A 22,646-nucleotide genomic window follows, 5' to 3' on the forward strand; every position below is an offset into this window, starting at 1 on the left:
TAACACAAATAATGGCACCCATCAAATTCCCCTATAATCCCTGAGGTCCACATGAACTTGTCGGCTGAGACTGGTGACAAAAAGCTGATTATTGAGGAGCCGAGGAGCTACTGAAGCGTACAAATAATGACAAAACAGGCCAGGGGGCAATTCAGAATAATATCCTTTGTAAACATACACATGCTAATCAGTTGTTTCATAAAAGGCGAGTTCTGGCTCAATACATTACTTTTCCCTTATATCACTGAGCTGATATATCTGCTGCACCACTCTACTATCAGTACCTAATATCCTGGATAGGAGAGCGCCGGTCCCTTTTCTTGCCCCAGATTTTGAGCGAGGTAACCAGCAGGATGATGAACTCTCCATTCTTCATGCCGATGGCCACCATGTCTCCCTCGGGACTGTAGCTGATGGTATGCGCCGGGTGGCCCAGGTTCACCTTATTCAGCATCTTCTGTTTTCCCACAAGGCAATGCAGGGTGATTACGAAATGTTATAAACCATCTTAACATTTGAACTGTGATCATCCTGATAAAATGACAGAAATATGTGAGTGCTGATCGGTTTGTCATCAGACTGAGTGGTTGTGTGTGGGGGGGTGGGGGTGGGGGGGTGGAGGTAACATGGCTGACCTTCTCTGGGATGTCCCACAGGCGAACAGTGCCATCCTCTGCAGCAGACAGAAACACGTCTCTAGAGGGATGCGTGCCTAAGCCCCAGATAGGTCCGTCCATGTGTCCGTTCACCAAGATGTTGCACGCTGCGTTCTTCTCCCCTACTTCAATGATCTCTGCGTTTCTGGTCCCCACGAGGATTTTACCCTGACACAGCACAGAGTAAAAAAAGGTCAAAATACAAACAGTGAAGTGGAAAATGAGAGCGGGAGATTGATTGAGTAGCATCTTATCTATTGAGTACCTTTCCTCTGCACACAGACCGAACACAGTCTATGATCTGTCCAGTTTCTAATCGAAAGGCTCTGCAGCGTTTTAGCTCCTGGTCCCAGAGCTTCAGAGCACCTCCCTCCTTTGACCTGTGGAGGAAAACATCTTCTGTTTCATCCACTGTTTAAGGGAAATTACAGTTTTATGTAATAAATATATATCATGGTGGTCACAGGGTCAGTGATGTACAGTAGGTACAGTATGTATTTCTTTCTTTCTCATATTTATTTAATCCTATCAGTTATTACATTCATTTGGATAAGAACAGAATTACTTAGAAGTACATACACAAAATGTTTTCCTGCTATGACAGTGTCAAAATGAAAGTGGCCGACCAAAGGTATCAATTAAACCTGTTTTTCCTGCTAGGACTTTATTTCATGGTAATGTGAGGAATGACTTTTCTTCTGAAACCAAACCCATGTAACTGACACAACATGAGAGTTAGAAAACTTCAGTTTGCATAATCTGTTGTCATCATACTTTAATCACAAAATCCCTTTCACAGATTATCATATAAAATCACCATCTACCCCTACTGCCCACCAATAAACCAGTATGTGAATAGCTGTGAATGTATGTGAATAGCTTACTGATGGGTGATCAAACGTACTAATACAACAGAGCAGCACTTACGGTCTTTCTTTGCCTCCGGTGACAATGAGGCCGTCTCTCAGTGTGGTGTACATGGTGAACACAGGGCCCGTATGAGCTTTGGCCACTATTCTTACTAGAATGTGTTCCTTCCACACACACACATCCCCACTTATGGTACCTGTAAATGTCAAGTTATTCTGAAAAGAAAACAAATCTGCACTAATCTAGTGGCCTAAGAGAGCAGAGCGAGCAATGCAAAAACAATTCACAGCACACTGAAGCAGACAGTTTGGGATCTGATGAGCTTTAAATATGAACAGGTTCAAAGTGAGAGGTTAAATGTAATATGTAGTAAGAACAAGCAACATTTGAAATCAAATCAATTAGATATTTGAACAACAATAAACAATGTGGATTACAATGGTTGGAAATCACTTACAGCTCCAAATGCTACAGACAGCATGGTCTGCATCCGGGCGTCCTCTATGGAGCTCAGCACACCTTTCTTGCTGAGCAGAGCTCGACCAGCTAACGTCCAGAAGCGCACGTGTTTGATCCCCACAGACACAAAGTGCGTGTCTGAGTCTGGCCGAAACTCGGCCACAAAGATCCTCTGGGTGTGACCTATCCGGCTGGCCACTTTGGCACCTGAGAAACAAAGCAGAGTTCAGTAAAAGGTTTTCTAATCCACCCAATCCCCCAAAGTTGAAGCAAAGATGATTTTAATTGTTTACCTTCCTGCCACTTCCAGATGGTGACAGTGTGTTCAGGGTCCAGGCCCACAGACAGCAGGAGTTTTCCTGTGGCACTGAAGCTGACAGAACAAACTCCACCGGAGTGGAAACAGCGTAGCACCGACAGCGTCTGCTTGGTCATGGCGTCCCACACATGAATAGATGGAGACGTGGCTGAGGAAGAAGCGAGATGAAGAGAACTGTTTGGAATCTAATTACCATGAAAGTATCGATTGCTTTTAATCGTCACTCAAACCCCAGCAATGTTATGAATTACTAGTTAAAATTGAGAGTGTTCATTGTTGGTTCAATTGGGTTTCTAAAATTTCAAATATGAATAAAAACAAAATGTAAACTAAAATGGTAAAGGCTAGAGTTTAGACTTATTATTTGGCTTTTATATTCTGTTTTTTAGTATCATATATACAATTTAAAATAAAGCAAGTTAATATGGGGAAGGACATGTCTCAAATCAGATGACCAGTAGGTGGCAGCAACTTAAAGAATATAATTGAATTAAAACCATACACATTTCCTTTTCCAACATGTTTCTTAATTTAAATGAGGATTAATCTTGTAATGTCCTTACCTGACATGTCACCAGTATCACCTGAAATGAAAGAAAATCAGATTAACACAAAGGATTTGTTACCTTTCTGACTTTCTGCTGTCTGTAAATTCCCCTGTCCTGTCTTTTACACTTTGTGGAAGGTTTGTATAAAAATGCAGTGTACAGTGACAACCACACACAGCTATTCCTGTATGCAAAAAATGATCATTTTGCTCATTAGTTGCTTTAAAGTGCAGATAAGCTCGTGGGAAGTGTATGGCTGTCAGTCATGTACAATAATCCCCCCGCACATTGCACAACACAGGATACAGGGAAGAAAAACAAGGCGGCTGGTGACACAGGAGGTCAATTTCTCACAAACATACCTACTTGGCCAGTTGCCACCACGTTGGGGAATTTGGGATGTTGATTGATGGTCAGGCACAGAATGTCGTCACTGTGTTCAACATAGAAACTTTGGCAGGCTGTAAGAAAACCACAACCAAAACACACACACACACACACACACATCACACACACATACAAGGTCGAATACATATATGTTATATTTGTTTTCACGGCAGAAAATAGTAACACTCTTGGCATGTCTTCTAAACTGTCCCCCTGTCTACTTACAGGTCGTCAAGTTGAGCACGATGCCAACTGAGGCCGTGTGGTAGATGATGTCCGCCCCCTCATTCAGGTAGTGCACGTTATTGCGGCAGTCATTGCCACGGTAACCAAATACCAGGTCCAACACTAGGTCCTGCGGGAGAGTCAGAAAAAGACCGCCAGAAAGTCAGAAAGGTCAACGCCATGACAACTACGATGTTGAGAGCCAGCTGGTGGCTGAAGCAGAACGTCATCATTCGATTACAGAATCATCAGAGTCCCCGGAGAGGCTGTCTGGACAGAGAGCGAGCGCACAGCATCTTCTGCTGAAGTAATCACATTAAAGACCAGCATTTGGAATCTTCCTTCTGTTTGCAAAAAATTCCCCATCTGTATCTATTAGTTTGTTGTTGTTTTGCTAAGCATGTGAAGTCCACCTTACCTCGATTGGTCTCTTCTTTTTGCCAACATTGTTGGTCTGCAGCTTCTCTGGCTGAGGCAGCGCTCTGCTGACAGGAGGCCTGGAACAGACAGCTGGGATAAGAGGGCGGCTGAGGAGCTGCTTATCAGACTGATAATTATAATGATGATCATGATGACAATAATAATAATATTACACTGTTTACTATTGGGACTGTTGTATAAAATACTCCATATCTGCAGACAAAAAAGTGACTTTTATCTCAAAGAAAAGGGTCCAGGAAAATCAATTTTGTACATTTTTTTCTCTGAAATAACAAGAGCTACAATTATCAAGCTGGGATGAAATAAATCATTTTTTAAATGTCAAGGCCTCTTGCATCACAAGTGTCTAAAAGGTCTGTATTTCCAGCAAAGCAATAAGAGTTTGAATAGGGTGACTGATGTCAATAGATGTAGAAGATGAAGGTAAAAAATAAAACTATAAGTGACAGTAAAATATCACAACAACATAATTAGTAAAAGTAGTCATTTCCACGCATCTTCAGACTGTCAGTGAGTACAGTCCTGTTCATTGATTCAAAAACATCACTGACATTATGATTTTACATGATTTGTGTTCTGGGTGAATAACAACCAGAGAGTAAAGTTTTCAAGTCTGTTTCATTCATCAGGTCAGCTAAGTAACAGCTTTCACCGACTCCTTTACAAAAAACATCTCTGTAATTACTTAGTGTATGTATGGTACGGAAAATAATTAATAATGCAAAGACTGTATGGACAAACCGATGACCCTGTTTTACAGTCAGGACAGTGTGTGGAGCGGAAACACTATCAAGTGTCTATAACAGGCACAACAACACTCCAGTCCCTTCATATTTAATCTACAAATGTCCAAATAAGGCCAAAAAAGTAGTAGTGGAGAGAAAATATAAGTGAACGGCACAGTAAGAGACTTACCTTGACCCTCTTCATGGCGGCAATAACAAAGAAAAAGCAAGAATTAGAACAAAGGTTTCCCGCAGCGTTCACTGTTGCCTGCTGGACACACGTAACACAACACCACAGCCACTGAGGACATAAAATACAGGAATCAGGACCATTGTGTATCCATGACAACCAAAGTTCATTTCTATGACAACTACTGCCCAGAAGATGTTACGTGGATGCTTGCATCATTGTCAAAAAAACGAACAAAAAAAAAAAAAAACCCAAAACAAATCTGGAAATCATCAATAAACCAATAAATCAATAAACCTGAGGCACCTAAAGTCTGTGACATTATTTTACACGTATTATAGTGATGGAAATTCTGATGCTTGTAAACAGTGTTTACCACCAGCCACATAATCAATACTTCAAAAGACTTTAAAAGAGGATGTGTACATTTCTAATATTCATTCTGATTTGATGTATGAAGCTTGATCCACTTTAATCAAGCCGTTTCCCTGGAGTCTCTGACAATTAAAAACATTTCTCATACAACCGCTTCAGATTTTGTTCCACTCACTGTTAAAGTGGACACTAAAGTAAATTCATTTCAAGCTCCACTTTAACTTTCAGCCCACTTTTTCCTGCCTGTCAGAACAGCAGCTCATTAGCAAATGAGTGAACTGACACCAAAACAGCAACTTCATTTGTACATGAGGGAAAAAAAAAAAAAACAGACGCTTGAAAGTGAATTACTTTACAGAGGAAACCTCACAGATGCAAATCTATAAATCTGCAGGAAGGTTAAGACTGGAGTTCATACAGCGACCATGCCATACATGGTCTGTAATGTAGCCCACAGACTAGTACAAACTTCCACAGTCAGATGAGTATTTTACCTTTTCTTTATAATTACACATCTGTTAACTACTACTGCCTGATGCTTTATCTTTTCTGCAAAATCAACATACACACTGCTTACCTCACCACCCCTTGTCTTCAAGTGGAATTAAAGAACGAAGCAGGATAATGACAGATGGACAGCCATGAAAAGGAAAGAAGAAAAGCAGAAAAAGCTGAGTTATTTCAAAAGGGCAGGGACAGGGCCAGAGTAAAACACAGGAAAAGAAAAGATATGTTGACTGAGGAAGACAGGACTGGCTTCTTTTTTTTTTTTTTGCTCAAGCGAGCCCGTCGGAGCATCTGCAAATCCTCTCCACAGCTTCATTTAAAATACCTTTCATCAACAGAGGGCTCTTTCAGCTGCAAGTGGGGTTTCACACCAGTCATGGGTCGCATGTTGGTGGATAAGGCCTTGATGGTGTAGTTGATCTCGTTCTCTCTCGTAACATCGCTGTCGTAACCTGATGAAAGACGGGAATGATACAGACTTTTTGTTTCAGCAACGGAAGCGTTTGTCAAAATTGAAAACATCAAAAGTAAGTCGTCTCTCACCTCCGTCGTCCTCGCTCTCGATGTCCGACTCCTCGCTGTCACACTGTTTGAATTCCCTGTGGCTCTCGGGCTCATGGGCCCAGATCATGAGGCATGTGTCACCCCCACCCACTGTCACCAAGAGGCTGTCGTCATGGGTCCATCGCACATTGGTAACATGTGCGCTGTGGGCCACGTAGCGTTTGAACTTTGCATACTTCCCCTGTGGCAACAGGGACAACATTTATGTAACACTTGTGACATTAACACAGAAATTAACATAACATTTGCATAAACCTCAAAGTCGAGATGTTCAAACCACATAATAATAAGAAATGTGGATTGCGTCTCACCTTGACAGGGTATCTGAAGAGCTTGACGTATCCCAAATCATCTCCTGTTGCCAGCACCTTCCTGTCGTTACTAAGGCAGGCAGCGGTCACCTCTGTCACCTCATTGATCACGGGCCAGATTCCCTCAACAGACGTTCCCAGGACACACGTCCACGTGCTCCAGTCGATCTTCTCCACCTGAGCCAAGTCAGTAAAGATGAATTTATGCAGCAAATAACACAAGAAAAGTATTTAAACATCAAACACAAGGGCAACAAAATAGAACAAACAATAATTCAGAAATGTGCTCAAGTGCTTCACCATGAAGAGAGTGATAGATGATGATTTTATATTGAATTTCAAACTCTACACACAGCCAGTGGAGAGAGGCCAACTGTGGGGTCATGCGCTCCCTGCTCCTCACTGTAAACAGGAGGAAACTGTTCTCCTGGGCCTGCACAAGTGTAACATAATCTACCTGCCACCTATCAATCTCCTCATCTAACTCTATGCAAGAAAGCAGATGAGCATTCTTCCAAAAATGTCTAATTCTTCCTTTAAAAGGTTTAGGGCAGACAGGGTCTTTTGAGCACTCTCATGGCCAATAATAAAAACCTGTTCCCACCTAATTTAAAATGAGAAAGGTTTGGGACATTGAGCTTCTCACAGAGTTCAGGCAGTCTGCTGAGATGGCCACATTAAAACGCCAAAATGGTTGCAAATCCATAGAAAATAAAACAAGAGCAGACTGCTGTCTCAGCCCGTTAATGACGATCCCGTGATCGAGAGCGCAAGAGCGTGGATGCATCACAACGGGGCGAGACGGAGGAGCCAATGTAATAGAGGACATCGGAGGCGCCACCGAGCCTAGACCCAGCAGCATCTATCAGCTCTGACGCTTATTTCCTTCATGCGGTGTGCCTCGCAAGGTGCCTGAATGTCTCACTGCATTAAAGGAACCCTAAACACTATCCCACTTCCACTGCCAAAATTAGAATGATACTGGTGAAAAGTGGGCCGTGTTAATGCTTCACTGCCCTTCCCCGAGCCTCCTCTGATCCCAAGGGGAAAATGTGGGCCAACAGCGCCATAACCACGGTCGCGCCTGTGCCTTTTCTCCCTGCTTACCTCTGTAGCCGGAATGGTCTGCCTTTTGCCGCGAGGAGCTTCGAAAAAAAACTGCTCTTTAGCACCTGTGTTGACTTGAAGTAGTTTTCCTGTGCGTGAAAGAGCCCAGAGGGGCACGGTGTTTTTAAGTGAGACATTTTGAATGCACAATTGGCTCTTAAGCGTAAATTTACAAAGATTTCCTGAGACAATAGTATTTAAGGAAACATGTTTACCTCTCTTGTCCCAGTCCAGATGGGTAATGTAGTTGAGGCATCCTTTGCAGACTCCAACTCTTTTGCTGCTCATTACATTGTAAATATCCACAAAAGTGTCTCCTGATGCCACTGCAAGGTACTTCCCAGTACCTGAGCCAACAAAAGAGAGAGATGTCTCAGTGGTGGTTTGGTGAGTCCACCACTTTGATCCAGACGGAAATATCTGAACAACTCTGGGATGGATTGCCATGAAATTTTGTGTAGACATTCATGGTACAATCAGGATGAATCCTCCTGATTGTGGGGATGTTGTTGAGTTTTCACTTATCCTGTGAAATGTCTCACTGTCTTCTAGCCCGACTGCCACATGGTTCTACATAGACATTAATGATTACCAGACAATCTTAGGTGATCCCCTGACCTTTCCTCTACTGCACAAATGACAGCACATTAGCACTGTTGTTTTAGCATGTTAGCATAGGTAGAGTACAGCCTAAATATGGGACTGTAATGGTATAAAAAACTAAGAAAATGCTTTGGATAAGCAGCTACTATAGACTGCAATACACCAGGCGGCATCAGAGCATCAAGCATGAAACAAATTGCAATAAAAAAAAAATTTTAAATAAGAAATTTCAAAGGGGTTTCAGTATTTTAACCATACTAAAACCAATTTCCCGCTTAGTGTTACACTGCACTATACAGTGACTTCAAGCCTAAGACGTAGGCTCTCAGGGGTTCACGGGTGTTGGGTTGAGAAACAGGATCACTTGCACCGTGGATTAAGGTTAAGTGTCCAGGCGAAAGAGAGTTTAGTTTCTTGTTCTCACTTTGTCTGCCCCCACTGTTTCTCATTCCTCTCTTGCTGTCTCTCTGTCTGGCCTTATTACAGAAAGCCATTAATTTGGGTCAGGCCTGCAGCTATATCTCCCCACCTTACAGCAGGAGGGAAACATGTATACCTGCAGAACTTTTGCACAGCATCCCACATAAAGCTTTGAAGGGCACAAAGATTTTAGAGGCCTATTTGCTTCCCAGACAGGGTTTAAAGGGAGATTTGTACTGGTGAAGAAATGCAGAGGTGAAGCTCAGACCTGGAGAGAATCGGATATCAGATATGATGTCCTTGCGGTGGTGGAAGGACACCAGGTCCTCCAGGGTGTCTGCGTTCACAATAAGGAAGCTGCCGTCGTTCAGGCCCACCGCCAAGGCTTTGCCATCAGGAGAGAAGCAGCAGCAGCGGCCGCCTGTGGAGGACAAGTTGTTTGTTAAAGCCCTGGGAGCGGTGCACTTCTTGTCAGGCTGACAGCCAAAGAAAGTATACTCATATGTTCGCGCTGAAGCAGTGACTCACCTTTCCTGAGCTTGCGTACAGCCAGCATGCAGTGACTGGGTGAGAGGTCCCATATGCGCAGGGTCTTGTCATCGCTGACAGTGGCACAGAGAGGGAGATGGGGATGAGTGGCCAGGCCCCACACCTCACCCTCCATGTGGCCCTGAAGACACATACAACAGCATAAAGATTCAACTTTAGTTGGCCAACTTACTCTTAGGTGACAACAGAAGAAAGAATGAAAAAAACAGAGTATACTTAACATGGATTTTATTTCGGAAAATTCCTCTAAATTTAGGTGTGGGTAAAATTATGTGACTAATAAGTTAAACCATACTGTAGGATTAGTCTGAACTAAGACAAATCATATTATAAGAAATCTTGCTGAGTTTGTTAAAGTAACGATGGCGGATTTTAAGATTACTGAATATTCAGCAGAATGTGCTGGTTTGCTCATTTGTATATTTGTTTGTTTATTTAAAAAACAACAACAACAACAAACAAAAATCTAAAGTGTAAAACAATATATTAACTATATAATTTCCTATTAACTGCTTTGTTGATTCGCAGTAACATCTGCATAATCTTTTTATATTTTCCTCCTTTCTGATAGCAGCAGCAGCAGCAGCTGTGCCTGATCAAACAGGTTAAAGAAATGTGCCCCATTCTGTGTATATATATCATAATTCTCCAGTCTCTTCTTCACAGGCAACAGTATTCTTGCATGACAAACATGGTTAGCCTGTTACCTGTACGACCTTTGGTTCTCGTCTCTCATCAATGGATCCCGTCCATCACAATGCGCTTGTACATTAAAGGCATTTGAAAAGGGCAATCAATAGTATTTGATCTGTCTGCCTACAATCAGGGGAGGCTGGGAGTCACTGCGGGACCACTCTACTTAATTCAGCAGCAGTAATTCATCACAGTTTATAACCACCTCCTTGGTGATTCTGTGGAGCTGTGCAAAATAGACATAATCACACTGCAGGGCTACGCTGGTGCTGCAGGTTTGTATATTATAACATATTAATTACAGTATAGAAATGCATGTTTTACTGCTGACATTTTCCAGAGCACAACTTCTATTTCTTATTTCTCTATATCCATAAAGATTTTCAGGATGCACATAGCAATTTCACACAAACGTTAAGGCACATCTCTGAAATACACAGAGAGAAACATGACATCAATCTTCACTTCAGAAATCTTTGACATTTAACTTCCCACCTTTTCGTTTTCTACCTCCCAGACAGCCACTGCATTCCAAGCACAACACTGAAAATCAACTCCAATCAACACAGCCTTGGAAGCTGCTTTAGTAATCCATCACCTCCACATTTTGTCACCCTGTTGGTGGTGCATTAAAGGATTGTACGACGAGAGAAATTTAAAGTGTAAGTGCCCTTGAACACACCGCCAAAGCAAAAGTTTCATAACACTTTCATAACATAGTTTTACTTGAAGAAAAACAGAGAGAAGAAGTTGTTGGCTGTGATGTCCAACAACATTCAGTGCATTTACAGCCTTTCAAACCTTTACTAACTTGAGAAAAGTTTGCCCCAACTACGGCTGTCACCTTACAGACTCCCAACTCATACTGCAGAAAACGAACTTCCTCATGAATACCCTGTCTAAGCACAAGTCGAATCTGATGTACTGTATAATATTACAGTAGATGTGCGACAGGAGCTGGGGTTATTTTTTATCTTTATCTTACCTGGACCAGCAGAGTGATGGGACCACTCTTGTCAACCTCCAAGATCTCACCGTTCTTGGTCCCCACCAGGATGTGGCCGTGGCCCAGAGATATGGCACGTATGGAGGGGTTGTCTTCCAACAGCAACCCTGCAGAGCCGATGAATTTATAGCATGAAGTCAGAGACCTCAACTTGAACCAGCACACAGGAAGCAATCTTCATTTCAGCTAAAAGCATTGAACGTTTTAAATGGATTTGCATCGGACGGTTGTATTATGTCTATGGAACCACGGAGGCTTAAGAACGATTCAAGGACTAAGGAGCGCCACTGGCAACAGGATGACCTTTTTACCTTTAGAGCCTGGGGCCAGGACTGCTCTCTTGATGGCGTAGGTCTTGAGGCATCTCTCGAAAGTGTCATCCCACAGAGCCACTATACCGTCCTTTCCTCCAGTCACAAATCCCTACGGGGACATCACATTGGCACGTTTACAGCTGCAATGATCTCTGCAGACTGAACATGTCACTAACAGAGTAAAGCTTGTTTTACATATAATCAGCTATGAGAGGAAGAAACTACACAAAAAGGTACATACAGTGGATACAATGGATCATAGTAGAATAGAGAGAATAGATAGAATAGAAATGTCTATCCCACTGATAAAAAAATTGCTCAAAAAACTAGGCCTTTACATTTAAGTTTAAATTAAACCGTTAACTTAAAACAGAGGGCTAGATGGTCATGACATGTTTACAGCTAAAAAGTGATTGAGACATGGATTCAGATTTTTTCTTTTCTTTTAAATATTACAAAAGTTCTCACCGGTCAGTGAAAGACCACTCCCCCTCCGGGTTTGTGACATACCTTTTCTAGAGCGTGCATACTGAAAACAGGGCCGTCGTGAGCTTTGACGGTCTTCATCAGGAACATGTCCCTCCAGATGCAAATGTCCCCGGTGCATGTGCCCGAAAACACCATCTCCTCCGACCAGCCGTACACGGCGCACATCATAGTCTCCGTCTTCCCCATGTTCCCCTTGCGCCCAATTAGTCCACCACCTGAAAGAGAAACAGACAGTCAGCTCACAGTAAGACGTGTCACAGCTAAGCCAGAGCTCTGCTTGTTAGAGTCACTCCTCGCCAATAAAAAAAAAAACGAAAACAAAACAAAAAAAAAAAAACAGGGGTCTTACCAGCTTTATGCCAAAACTTCATATGTTTCACACCAGCTGTGATGAGCTTATCCGGCAGGTACGGGTTTATTTTGACAACGAAAATCTTGTCCTTGCTTCCCCTGGAAAAACAAGTTGCACATCACAAAAAAAATATATATAGAAAAACAATTTGTCCATTTTTTTGATGCTAGGATGTTTTTATGTTTCAACCATTCTCATGCCTGAGAGGATGAACATATTGTGGCAGTAAGCAACAATTCAAAGGCCAAGTACACAAAGCTACACTGAGGACTGTTGATCATGGCAAAAACCTGCAGAAATACGGCTCTGGTTCTGTTTCAGTGTGATAAGAACCATTGAGTTGCATGGTTTACATAATAAATCCAGCAGATAGACACTGCGTGTTATTTTGATAGGTAGCCCAATGAACTAGCTCCATCTGACTCATCTGTAAACCCTTAAGACACAACTGAACTCAAAGGAATCAGGTGTTGATTTTGTAAAAAATGTTCAAGAGCAAAGAGAAATGAATTAAAATTTGAACTAAATGCGGCACTCGAGGGAGTGTAGTACTGATGCTAAATAATCTGATGGACTAAATCCTATTGATTTTTCATTCAAAACGATCAGTTCTGTGAGCTTGCATCTAAATACTTTGCAGGAAACTGAACCTACGATAGTAATGACCACCCTCTGTTGTTAGCTCCCTATTATTTCAAACAAACCAGAAGAATCCAGCATACTGTGACTGTCTCCTTGTTTCTGCTGTTTCACACAATATGAACATTAAGGACCAGTGGCTGGTCATGTCTGATGCAATGGACCGTGCCTGACACTTAAAATTCTCTAATTGTTGCCCTTTGTGCTGCCGCATTAGTCTCACTCTCAGTGAAGCTAGAGAAACGTTACGCCCCTCTCCTCCCTCTTTGTTTATCTGTTTGCTTTGTTTTGCCCTTCCTTATTAAAATCTCCCACTTCTCCATTTTCCTACCCTGCACTTTCTTTCTGCCTCTCCCTCTCACATCCAGCTGAAGTGAGACAGTGGCAGTGTACAAGCTAGGCTCTGTCAGGCCCCATTTCCCTCTGCCCGCCTCACTGCACTGCCCACCAGGGTCCGCAAAGGGGATCAGTGCAGCTCTGATCCACTCTGTCCCTGAGCTACAGTGAGAGCCTGGCACACAACGCGCAGGAGAGCAACCCGCAATGCACTGCTCCACGATAGCCACAGGGTGTTTCAATGGAGTAGATACTGAATATGAACATCAAGCAACAAAGCAAAAGCAAAGCTATTTTGGGATGCAGATGTTTTCCAGTTAGATACTTTTGGGTCCTTCTGGATTCCAGGTTATATAACTTCATCTGCCATGAAATTGAAATTCATTATGCAAATTGAACATTATATTATGTTCTGAACAAATTAACACCTCTCATGCTTTGCAGCAATTCATAATTCAGGTCTGCTAGAGTAATCCACTTGCATCAGATGCACATGCCTGGTGTGTGCGCCCCATATCTGGTCACGTGTGTCCATACATCCTGAGGGAGCAGCAATCATTTCATCAGTTGCATCACTGTCTCATTAGGCGGTATAGGAAGTCAGTCTGTTACACTTGTGCTCAGGATGGCTCTGAACAAATGCAACTAGAGTTTGTCTTCCTTTATCTTTAATGAACTGCAAGCGATAAGACTTCAGACTTATACTCGGCCTTTATGGTCCAATTTGTTTCAGCCATCACGACAAACTGTGTGCGATTGCTTTCGCTACTTCCTGTTACTTCCTATCATCGTCTAACCACTCTTTTTTTTAACTCATTTGCTTTTATATATTGTTTGTACAGCTCTTAAAAACACATTTGTCTTAATATGTTTCCCTCTGAAAATAAAATCTGACACATTTAAAACTCACCAGGATATTCCCATTGAAGATGTAAATTTAAAGTAATTCTCTTTAATCATGGATCTACAGCTGAGGCCATGGGGTAAAGTCCCACTGCAACCGCTCAGGCTCCGTCAGGGTTAAGTGCTGCAGTGGTGCAGCCTTCTAATCTAAAAGATAATTCCCCCTCTTCCCTCTCCTCCATCAGTCATGCTGTCGGCCCTGCACCGCAAAGTGGCTTCAATTTAACCCTCATCTATAAATGTCCATATTTAAACTAAGAGTGTTCAAACAATCTTTAGCATTAACAAGGGGGTTTGTCAAAGCTTCTCCGGATGTGGGGACAGCAGCTGCTGCGTGCTGAAAGGCCGACCTGCAGCCATGTAAACACTGTGCTAACTGCTGACTGTACTAACCGCATGGCAGAGAGCTTCTCCCCCTTCCTCCAGTCCCACAGCACAATGGTGTGATTGTCGTCCAGGCCCACGGAGGCCAGCCGTTTGCCATCCGCTGTGGAGGGAAAAAACCAAAACCATTCAGTGCAGCACAGAGGGAGCCAGCTCCTGCTTTGGTTCAGTGAAGTTTGGCCCTTGTTATCAACATGAAAGCACCCTGGTGGGTTTGATCTACGGCAGGTGATTCACTGACACTGACATACAGATCACCGTGCTGTGTCTGGTCTAGGGCCAATTAAGGGAAGCGAGATGAACAGCTCTACCTTGATGCTGTCAGACTGCCGCGACAAAAAGACAGCAGTGTTGCTTGTAAATTGGGTGTCTTGTGAATTTGCCCATTTCTTTTTATGTGTGAAAGAAGTTTTTTGTTCCCCTATGAAAGCAGGATGTCTGGAGGCATTTGTGAATAGAAAACGTATGTTATATTCAATCTGTCTTGATAGGCGAACTAAAAGCAGTCTGTTACCAGAAAAGTCCAGAGCGCACACTCCGAGCTGGTGGAAACCCTTCAACACGGACATGGGTTTCAACGTTTCTGTGTCCCATATGTGGATGGAGGAATCTCTGCCAACCTGCACAGACAAAAACATTTAAAGTCTTTACTTTACACTGGAATTTATGATGTTGATAAACCATTAACCGATAAGCTATAAATCACAACAACAACAACAAAAAAAACCTTGAATATTGTAAGTTAGATGTGCTGGCAGCTACCTGGCCCGTTGCTACAAAGTCTTTGAGGGGGTGGATAGCCAGAGAGAGGATGTCATCATCATGACCCATGTAGAAACGCTGCGTATTCTGTTGTCTGTTGTACACAACCCCAACGGCAGCTACATGGTAGACTATCTCCCCGGTCTGAGTGTAGAACAGGTTGCTCCTGCAATCGTAGCCTCTGTAGCTGAAAACAAAAAAAAAAAAAAAAAAAAAACACATTGTAGAATGATTAAGGGGAAGAAGACAATAAGAAGGTCTCCATTTTGGAAACGCTTGGCTAATTCAAATTCATCTTTTAGTATCGGCCTTGTGATGTTAAAGACTCTGCCTACCCATGGATGAAGTGCAGCTTCACCCCGCTCCCTGGTGCTCGCTCTCTCTTCTTCATGGCCGTCGCTCGATGCTTCTCTTTGCACTGCTCTTTGAGCTGAGGTAGATCTTCCTTATACACCTGGATGCACGTAGGAAAGTGTGTGCTTTCACTGTTTTTAATAAACAGTTTTCAACTGAGACATGTTTGACAGAGGGGAGCCTGTTTGATTTTGTTACAAACCTGTCGTCGATATGTGAGCTGCGTCTCCTGCTCGATTTCTGAATCCATCTCAGGTACGTCTGACTGATCAGAGTCTGACTCTTCACTGTTAGAGTCTGCCAAGGTCTCTGCGAGTGGAAACAAGGTTGCGTCACAGCTCAGCGTAAAATCCTCCCCTGCCTCTAAATCACACAAATATCCCACCACGCTCACACTAAAAAATACACCACATCCTGTTTCAGTAGAAGTGAGGGTCGATCATGTAATAATACTGTGACATCTCCTATTTATCAGGCGGTCGTGCTACACAGTGACATCGCTGAAGACAAATGTATAAAAATGCTGATGCAGCACAGTGCAGCTGTGCCAAGACAAGGCAATAAGCAGAACTGGCAGCTAAGGGCGGCTACTCACAAGACCCATTAGGAAAATTAAAAGGAAAGGCAGTTAGGATGTGCTTTAATTTCAGAAAGCACAGCTGCGCTCTGCCACTGGAAGAAATATGACTTGGGAATGACAATGCAATTATACTTTCCAAGCTTCATTGACTTTTATTGGATTTGTCTTAATTAATGCGATGGCCACTCCTTTGTAGAGCTTTATAGAAATGATAGTTCATAAAAAAAAAAAAAAAAAAGTGACGGGAAGGGAACAATCTTGTATATTTCTCTCTGGTGGTTTAGAGTCATGAGGCTGGTGGGAGCGGTACGGGCGCACACATTATGTGAACTACATTCATACAATTACAGTTACAGTTCAACAATACAGCTCAACAATTCAACAATTACAGTTATAGGTCACTAAGAAATGTACTGTGACACATTATTTCTCTTACTGCGGTGACTCTACAACAATTACAGCTGAAGTAACAGACAGATACTAATGATACTAGTCTGTTTGTGTTAGCAGCGTTGGGAGGCATAATAATTTAACTTTGGAAAGAGCCTGGCCGGCTGCTTCCTTCTTTTTCCGGTGTTTATGCTAAGCTAAGCTGATCACCTCCTGGCTCCAGCTCCATATGTAGCGCGCACACAGGAAAGTGGTATCATCATCATCTTACTCTCAGGGAGAAAAAACTGCTAACTCTTTTAGGGATTTTTCCTGCACACTCTGTTCTGTGTTCTTTGAGTGGGAGATTGAGTAGACATCAAAATTTCCATTAAGGTGCACCACTTAGCCTAATTTGATAATGTCTTGCTGGCAAGAGCCACAGTTTTTGTAAAGCAATATCAGTGATGCAAGTCATCGGCCTCAGAGAGAAAGCTACATCAAAATGCATCAGTGCAATATCCCTAAATGGACTGATTAGAGGGTAAAATCCCCACATCACAGTAAATAATTATATAAATAGTGGTATCATCTCACCTTGCGGCGCTATATGCAGAGCTTCTTTAGACTTTCTTTCAGGGACAAACTTCCACTGGAACACGGAGTGATCAGCACCACCAATAGTTATCACCCACTGGTAGTCATGTGACCATCTAGCGTTGGTTATGTGGGCTGAATGACCTAAATACTTTTTAAATTTTGCACCTAAAATCAAGAGGAAACATGTCAGTGACACAGCAGATGATAATATATGAGTAAGTATAATATTAAATGCTGAGATCCTCTTTACCTTTTTTTACACATGGATACCGTAAAAGTTTGACCAATCCATAGTCGTCAGCTGTTACTAAGACTTGATTGTTGAAGTTGGCATCCACCGAGTTGATGTCATTGATGTCTGAGTACTTGGGCCATATTCCATTAACCTCAGGGCCCAACACACACGTCCATGAAGCCCACTGTACCAGCTTCAGCTCTTCCCTGTTGGTCACCTCCTTCCCACCTCAACAGAGGATAGACATATTTTATCTCAAAATGCAGCTCCGTAACAACATTACATCCAAGAAACACTCCTCTTTCTGACTTAATATTTCTTTAATATTAATTGTAAGATAAAACGAATTCATCTGGGAACACAGCGGAATCAACACACTTGTACTTACTTGGCATCCTATAGAAAAGCCTCCTGCCGCTGCCATTGTTGGTCTGCAGGTACTTGCTGTCCGTGGACCAGTCCATGTGTGTAATGAAGCTGTTGGAGCCGATGCACTCGCCCACTTTCTTGTACCTCTGCACCACACCATAGATGTCCACTGAGTTATCGTTGGAGCCGACGGCCAAATGGGCCCCGTCAGGAGAATACTTCAGCTCATGAATGGCCTCCTTCCTGTCCTTGATGTGGACCACCTCTGTCATATCCCTGAAGGGAAGCAGACAAACGTAGCTAGAATGAAGAGCTAAAATGAACACAATACAACAGAGCCTTTCATTTTATGGGGCGTTGACTGGGAATCAAAATTTTCCCATTTGCCCTTTGAGTTGTGGACGCACCTGACTCTCAGAACAGTGAACGAGCCATCCTTCATTCCCAACGCCAGGTGAATGCCATCGGTGCTCACAGCGGCACAGCGGATAGGCTCCTCCATATTACAGCGGGCTATCAGTGCGTGATCTATAAGGCTCCATATCCTTTAGACACAGAGGAGTAGGACAAATGAAGATGAGAAGCAGTGATGAGATTACAAAGGCTCAAACAACCAGGGCAGAGATGCAATAAGAGAAAAAGTCTGCAAGTACAAATTAAATGGGCATCGATGTTTGTGGTGTCTGTCCTGTTGTGTATTTGTTTTGTGACTGCAAAATGACAGAAGTGCTTTATTATTGTTGATTTTAGAAAAAAACCCAAACCATAACAATAAAAAAATCTCATCTCTGTAGCAACGCTTCATTTATAATGGTATGTTGTGACACATTTTACCTTTATCAAAAAATTGCAGCTCCTTCGATTTAGATATTGCAGTTGGCCATGCTGTGATTTTGATAATATTTCAATTAACTGTTCAGCCCTACTGTACACGACATCTTTTTTTTTATTTATTTATTTTTTACAAGTAACAAAGATAATTGTCCAAACACAGATGTCAATAACTGTCCCAGATACTCAGTGAGTACAAATGCCTGGAATTTAACAAAATAAATGTAACGTGACAGAATCTTTTCCTCCAAAACTGTATCCCACTGTCAGCTCTACTCTCAGGCTGACACTGAGGCTTCACCTGACTGAGCGGTCGTCACTTCCTGTCATGGCCAGAGGCTTGGTGGGGTGCACGGCCAACGCCCACAGCTCGCCCTCGCAGTGACCCTGCATGATGAGGAAGGGCTTGTTGCGGTCGTGGACCACCACCTCGAAGATCTCGCTGTCCTGCGTGCCCACCAGGATGTGATCTCCCCGCCAGCACACGCTCCGCACAGACAGCCCTATCAAAAACACACACATAGAAATCAGGCAAAACTTTTTTTTTAAAAAACAAACAAACAAACAAACAAACAAACAAAAAACACACGCAAACATGAGCAGACAGACATTTTGCTAATGCTTGTACAGTCATTATAAGAGACACGACAGGGATAATAACGACAGGAGCTGGTAATAACCATCTGCAAGCTACCTAGGAGATTTTAACAGGAAATACAATGACAGCCGATCTGCAACTGACTCTGGGTAATACAGCAAGAATAAGATGGAGGAAGCATGTGCTGCTTACATATGTGAACAGGACATCTGCAACAGAGCTTGGACTGACTAACAACAAGAGGAACAGCAGAACAATGTGGGGACTGTTACGAACAGACTGACACGGTTGTTTACTCCGCCCTCAATGACTTTACCCACCTCTGCTATTTTCACCTCTAGCTACTGTTAGGTCCAAGATTACAAATAAAGGAGATGGAGAAAATAGAGAACAAGAAAGAAAATGTTAGTAAGGAGAACAGAAATGGCAAAAAGAATGGCTTTTTCATCTAACAGGGTGTTAACTCTTCCAAGTGCCTCAGGAGACCACAATTTTGCCTGCAACCTTTCTGTGCGTAGAGTAATGGCAAGAAAAAAAAAAAAAAGGGAGGCAATCTGACATCACCTTTATATCCTTGATCTGTTTCCCTGAGATCAATGACAGTAATTGGTTTGAAGTTGAGATCCCACAGCCGGACGCAGCCGTCTCGGCCCCCGGTGGCGAAGCCCTCTTCGCAGGCATTCATGCTGAAAATCCCTGACTGGAGGAAATGACAGGCTGTCAGTGAGGATCTGCACAATAAATGAGCAACGACAGAACCAGCCCCAGCTACAGACCGCGCTGCGCCGCTGCTGCTCAGCCGGGCATTTGTTTAACAAGGCTTTCACCATTACAAACCTGCTACTGTGGCCTCAAGATAACGCAGAACTAGGTAACGGGATGTGTCATATTTTTTTGTTACTATTGGAAAGCTTTACCGATGGCCTCATTTGTCTTAGCGTTTGCTGTATGCACCGGGAGGCACCTTGTTGAAGCCCCACTGAGGCATTTGGTGGTACAAAAAGCAGGAATAAACGTGTACTGTAGTTATTATCCCCTCCCCCATCTGCCCATCCCCTCACCCAGCTGTTGATCCCATAGATATCATTTAATCCTGTTGAGCAAAAGGCTGATCCTGTTCTACTGAGCAGAATCAAATGAAGCCAACATGCATGGCTTCGACCCTGGTTAAGTTTTACTAGACGCTTTTGCTGTGTCTCTCCTATAAACGGTGCAGAAGCCCAGGACACAAAGCACAACACATCCCCGGTTTTGTAAACTCACCCCATGAGCTCCTTGCACTGTCCTCATCAGGTTGATCCCTTTCCACACGTAGATGTCACCATTCAAGGCACCTGAATACGTGACCTCATCCTTGGCGCATGCAAGGCAGAGGATGGTTTGGAGATCCCCCGTTTTGCCAAAAACACCACGTTTGGGTGTGAGAGCATTACCACATAAGCTCCAAAACTGCAAATACAAACAGGAAGAGTGAAAGAGTATGGTGGCTAATAATCCCCCGCGTAATCCTGCCCTGAAAGAGTAAATGGACAATTATGTAGTATTTGTATACAACAGGCTGAAAATCATCAAGTCATTTATGGTCCATTAAACACACACACACACACACACACACACACACACAGAGAGAGAGAGAGAGAGAGAGAGACCTTGAAAAAAGCAAAGTCAAATTCAAATTCCCCCACCCCACTTCCTCTGCATGTGATACCGGGAACTCTTGCTGGGGGGTCAGTGCTGTAACCACCTGATCAACATGCACAGACACAAACACACACGCATGCATACACGCAGGCTCATTATTTATGAACAAGGTCGTTGGGATGCACGGCCACGGCCTCGTCTGAGGGCCAAACGCATCAAACGGAGGAGGAGAGAGCGAAAAGAGAGACGAGGCTCCGTCTGCATGGAGATGAGATCACAGGGAAAAAAGCTCACGGAGGGCGTCTCGACTGCTGAGGCCGTTGCACGTGAAACTGAGACACGCTCATCACTGGCAAGCAGCAGGAAAATGACAGAAGGGTGGTCCCTTTTTTTTTTTCTGCTCTCTCCCTAAAGGAGGATTTACCTCCACATTAGCTGACTTTAGTTGAGTGCAAAAATATATTAAAAGCGATTCCTTAAACTGTGTTGATTCTGCTGAAAAAGGCTGAAAATGTAGGCGGTAGTGTGCTGTTTGTGAACTCAGAAAAACCGATCTGCACAGGCTTGATAGACCACTGGCAGACAGAAGAAATGAGCTCCTCGACAGCGACAGCCTGTCACACCCTCACTAACACCTATCCTCCTGACTGATAGGGCTGCTGTGTGCTGGCGGGAGGGATCGATTATCAGAGACAGACATCACAGCCTCAGATATCACAGCCTCAGATACAGCCCTGCCATCAAACATCTGAGGCTTGTACGCACCCTCAACAGAACAGGGCTTTCCTGATCCTGAGCTCCTGAATGATCTCTCGAGCGAGCATTTGAGCAGGTGCCCCCGAGCTTCCTTGTGGACTGGGGTCGAGGGTGAAGGTTAAGCTGTGAAGATCATAGGTGAGCGAGTAATCTGGGAAGGTGTGCTGTATGTGCTGGTTGAAGTGTGTCAAGTGCTGGGTATGTGCACGGGTTGGTTAGGGAGAGGGGCGGGAGGAGGTTTCGTGGCCCAGCCTGTTGCAGAGGCAGCAGGGATGGATGCGGCGTGACTGCACAGCCCTCCCTGCCCGCAACTGATAAGGCAGTGAGACGCGGGCGCAGGCTAATCCCTTCGCTGCTGAATTACTGAGAGGAGACGGGATGCTGGAAGGGTTTATAATGAGGCCAGGCACAGGGGAGAAAGGCACAGAGGGAGAGTCATGGCACAGTGGAAAGGTGGAAATGTGCTGGAAAATGAGACTGCTTTGAGTTGAAATCCAGACCTGGTAAACATTTTGGCTTCCTCTAAATATAATTTCTTACGCGTTACCCATAACCCCCCCCTGGCATGGTGGGAGCTGCTTCTCTTAACCCAGGATTAGTGGTATGTCATTAGCTCAGTTACCTTAACCATCACTCCAAGAAGAACTGTTTAAATGTAATTGAAGCAGAAAAGGTTGTAACTCGTGACCTACTGCACTGAACCGCCCCTCGCCCCTTTTATCTCGCTCATAATATCCTTCCTGTCAGACTACGATGACCCTGAATGGTGTCAGAGCCTTAAATGCTTTGCTAACTGAGGTCAATTCTGTAGCAGCTCGCTGTAGGGAACACTAAATGGCTGGAAGCTCATGGCCTCAAAGCTGAGGTCATCCCATCCACATGGTGTCAAACTCGAGCTCACCTCGGTGACACTTTGTGGCCTCAAGATCCACGAGTACACACAAAACATACGAGGCAGAACACTCGCACTCATAGCTTCCTTAGTGGACCATGCTAGTGTGTTTTCAGGTGTTAGCTCCATAACAACCCTAGAGAAAAAATCTTCAAACCTTTGAAACACACCAGCATGGTCTGCAAAATGGTTAACTGTGAAGTTGAGTACACAGGATTTATAGTAAATGGGCTAGAGCATGTGGTTCACAACCTGTGGTTCGGGACCCTCACAAGGGGTCACAAGAC

General features: G+C 43.5%; 1 protein-coding gene across 2 annotated transcripts in view; it reads right to left on the reverse strand.

The window, feature by feature from the left end:
- The window catches only part of eml5 (echinoderm microtubule associated protein like 5), a 36,197-nt gene that overhangs the window by 2,158 nt on the left and 11,393 nt on the right, over window positions 1-22,646 (reverse strand). Inside the window, exons 5-39 of one of the 2 annotated variants that reach the window (XM_022750063.1) lie at window positions 20,334-20,519; window positions 19,635-19,770; window positions 18,774-18,975; window positions 18,049-18,186; window positions 17,661-17,917; window positions 17,288-17,500; window positions 17,035-17,202; window positions 15,691-15,797; window positions 15,470-15,588; window positions 15,135-15,321; window positions 14,887-14,992; window positions 14,382-14,475; window positions 12,108-12,208; window positions 11,780-11,973; window positions 11,267-11,378; window positions 10,935-11,062; window positions 9,236-9,377; window positions 8,976-9,128; window positions 7,900-8,031; window positions 7,685-7,773; window positions 6,578-6,754; window positions 6,246-6,447; window positions 6,028-6,154; window positions 5,773-5,787; window positions 4,821-4,829; window positions 3,883-3,961; window positions 3,465-3,594; window positions 3,215-3,313; window positions 2,868-2,888; window positions 2,279-2,452; window positions 1,984-2,192; window positions 1,584-1,741; window positions 922-1,036; window positions 636-824; window positions 285-457 (exon numbers count right to left, since the gene is read on the reverse strand). In XM_022750063.1, coding sequence (XP_022605784.1) covers window positions 285-457; window positions 636-824; window positions 922-1,036; window positions 1,584-1,741; window positions 1,984-2,192; window positions 2,279-2,452; window positions 2,868-2,888; window positions 3,215-3,313; window positions 3,465-3,594; window positions 3,883-3,961; window positions 4,821-4,829; window positions 5,773-5,787; window positions 6,028-6,154; window positions 6,246-6,447; window positions 6,578-6,754; window positions 7,685-7,773; window positions 7,900-8,031; window positions 8,976-9,128; window positions 9,236-9,377; window positions 10,935-11,062; window positions 11,267-11,378; window positions 11,780-11,973; window positions 12,108-12,208; window positions 14,382-14,475; window positions 14,887-14,992; window positions 15,135-15,321; window positions 15,470-15,588; window positions 15,691-15,797; window positions 17,035-17,202; window positions 17,288-17,500; window positions 17,661-17,917; window positions 18,049-18,186; window positions 18,774-18,975; window positions 19,635-19,770; window positions 20,334-20,519 — 4,841 coding nt within the window. The remainder of the gene's footprint in view (window positions 1-284; window positions 458-635; window positions 825-921; window positions 1,037-1,583; window positions 1,742-1,983; window positions 2,193-2,278; window positions 2,453-2,867; window positions 2,889-3,214; window positions 3,314-3,464; window positions 3,595-3,882; window positions 3,962-4,820; window positions 4,830-5,772; window positions 5,788-6,027; window positions 6,155-6,245; window positions 6,448-6,577; window positions 6,755-7,684; window positions 7,774-7,899; window positions 8,032-8,975; window positions 9,129-9,235; window positions 9,378-10,934; window positions 11,063-11,266; window positions 11,379-11,779; window positions 11,974-12,107; window positions 12,209-14,381; window positions 14,476-14,886; window positions 14,993-15,134; window positions 15,322-15,469; window positions 15,589-15,690; window positions 15,798-17,034; window positions 17,203-17,287; window positions 17,501-17,660; window positions 17,918-18,048; window positions 18,187-18,773; window positions 18,976-19,634; window positions 19,771-20,333; window positions 20,520-22,646) is intronic. The other variant, XM_022750064.1, reaches the window with a different exon arrangement.

Source organism: Seriola dumerili, unplaced genomic scaffold, assembly GCF_002260705.1.
Source record: "Seriola dumerili isolate Sdu_G_001 unplaced genomic scaffold, Sdu_1.0 BDQW01000149.1, whole genome shotgun sequence".
NCBI classification, from domain to species: Eukaryota; Metazoa; Chordata; class Actinopteri; order Carangiformes; family Carangidae; genus Seriola; species Seriola dumerili.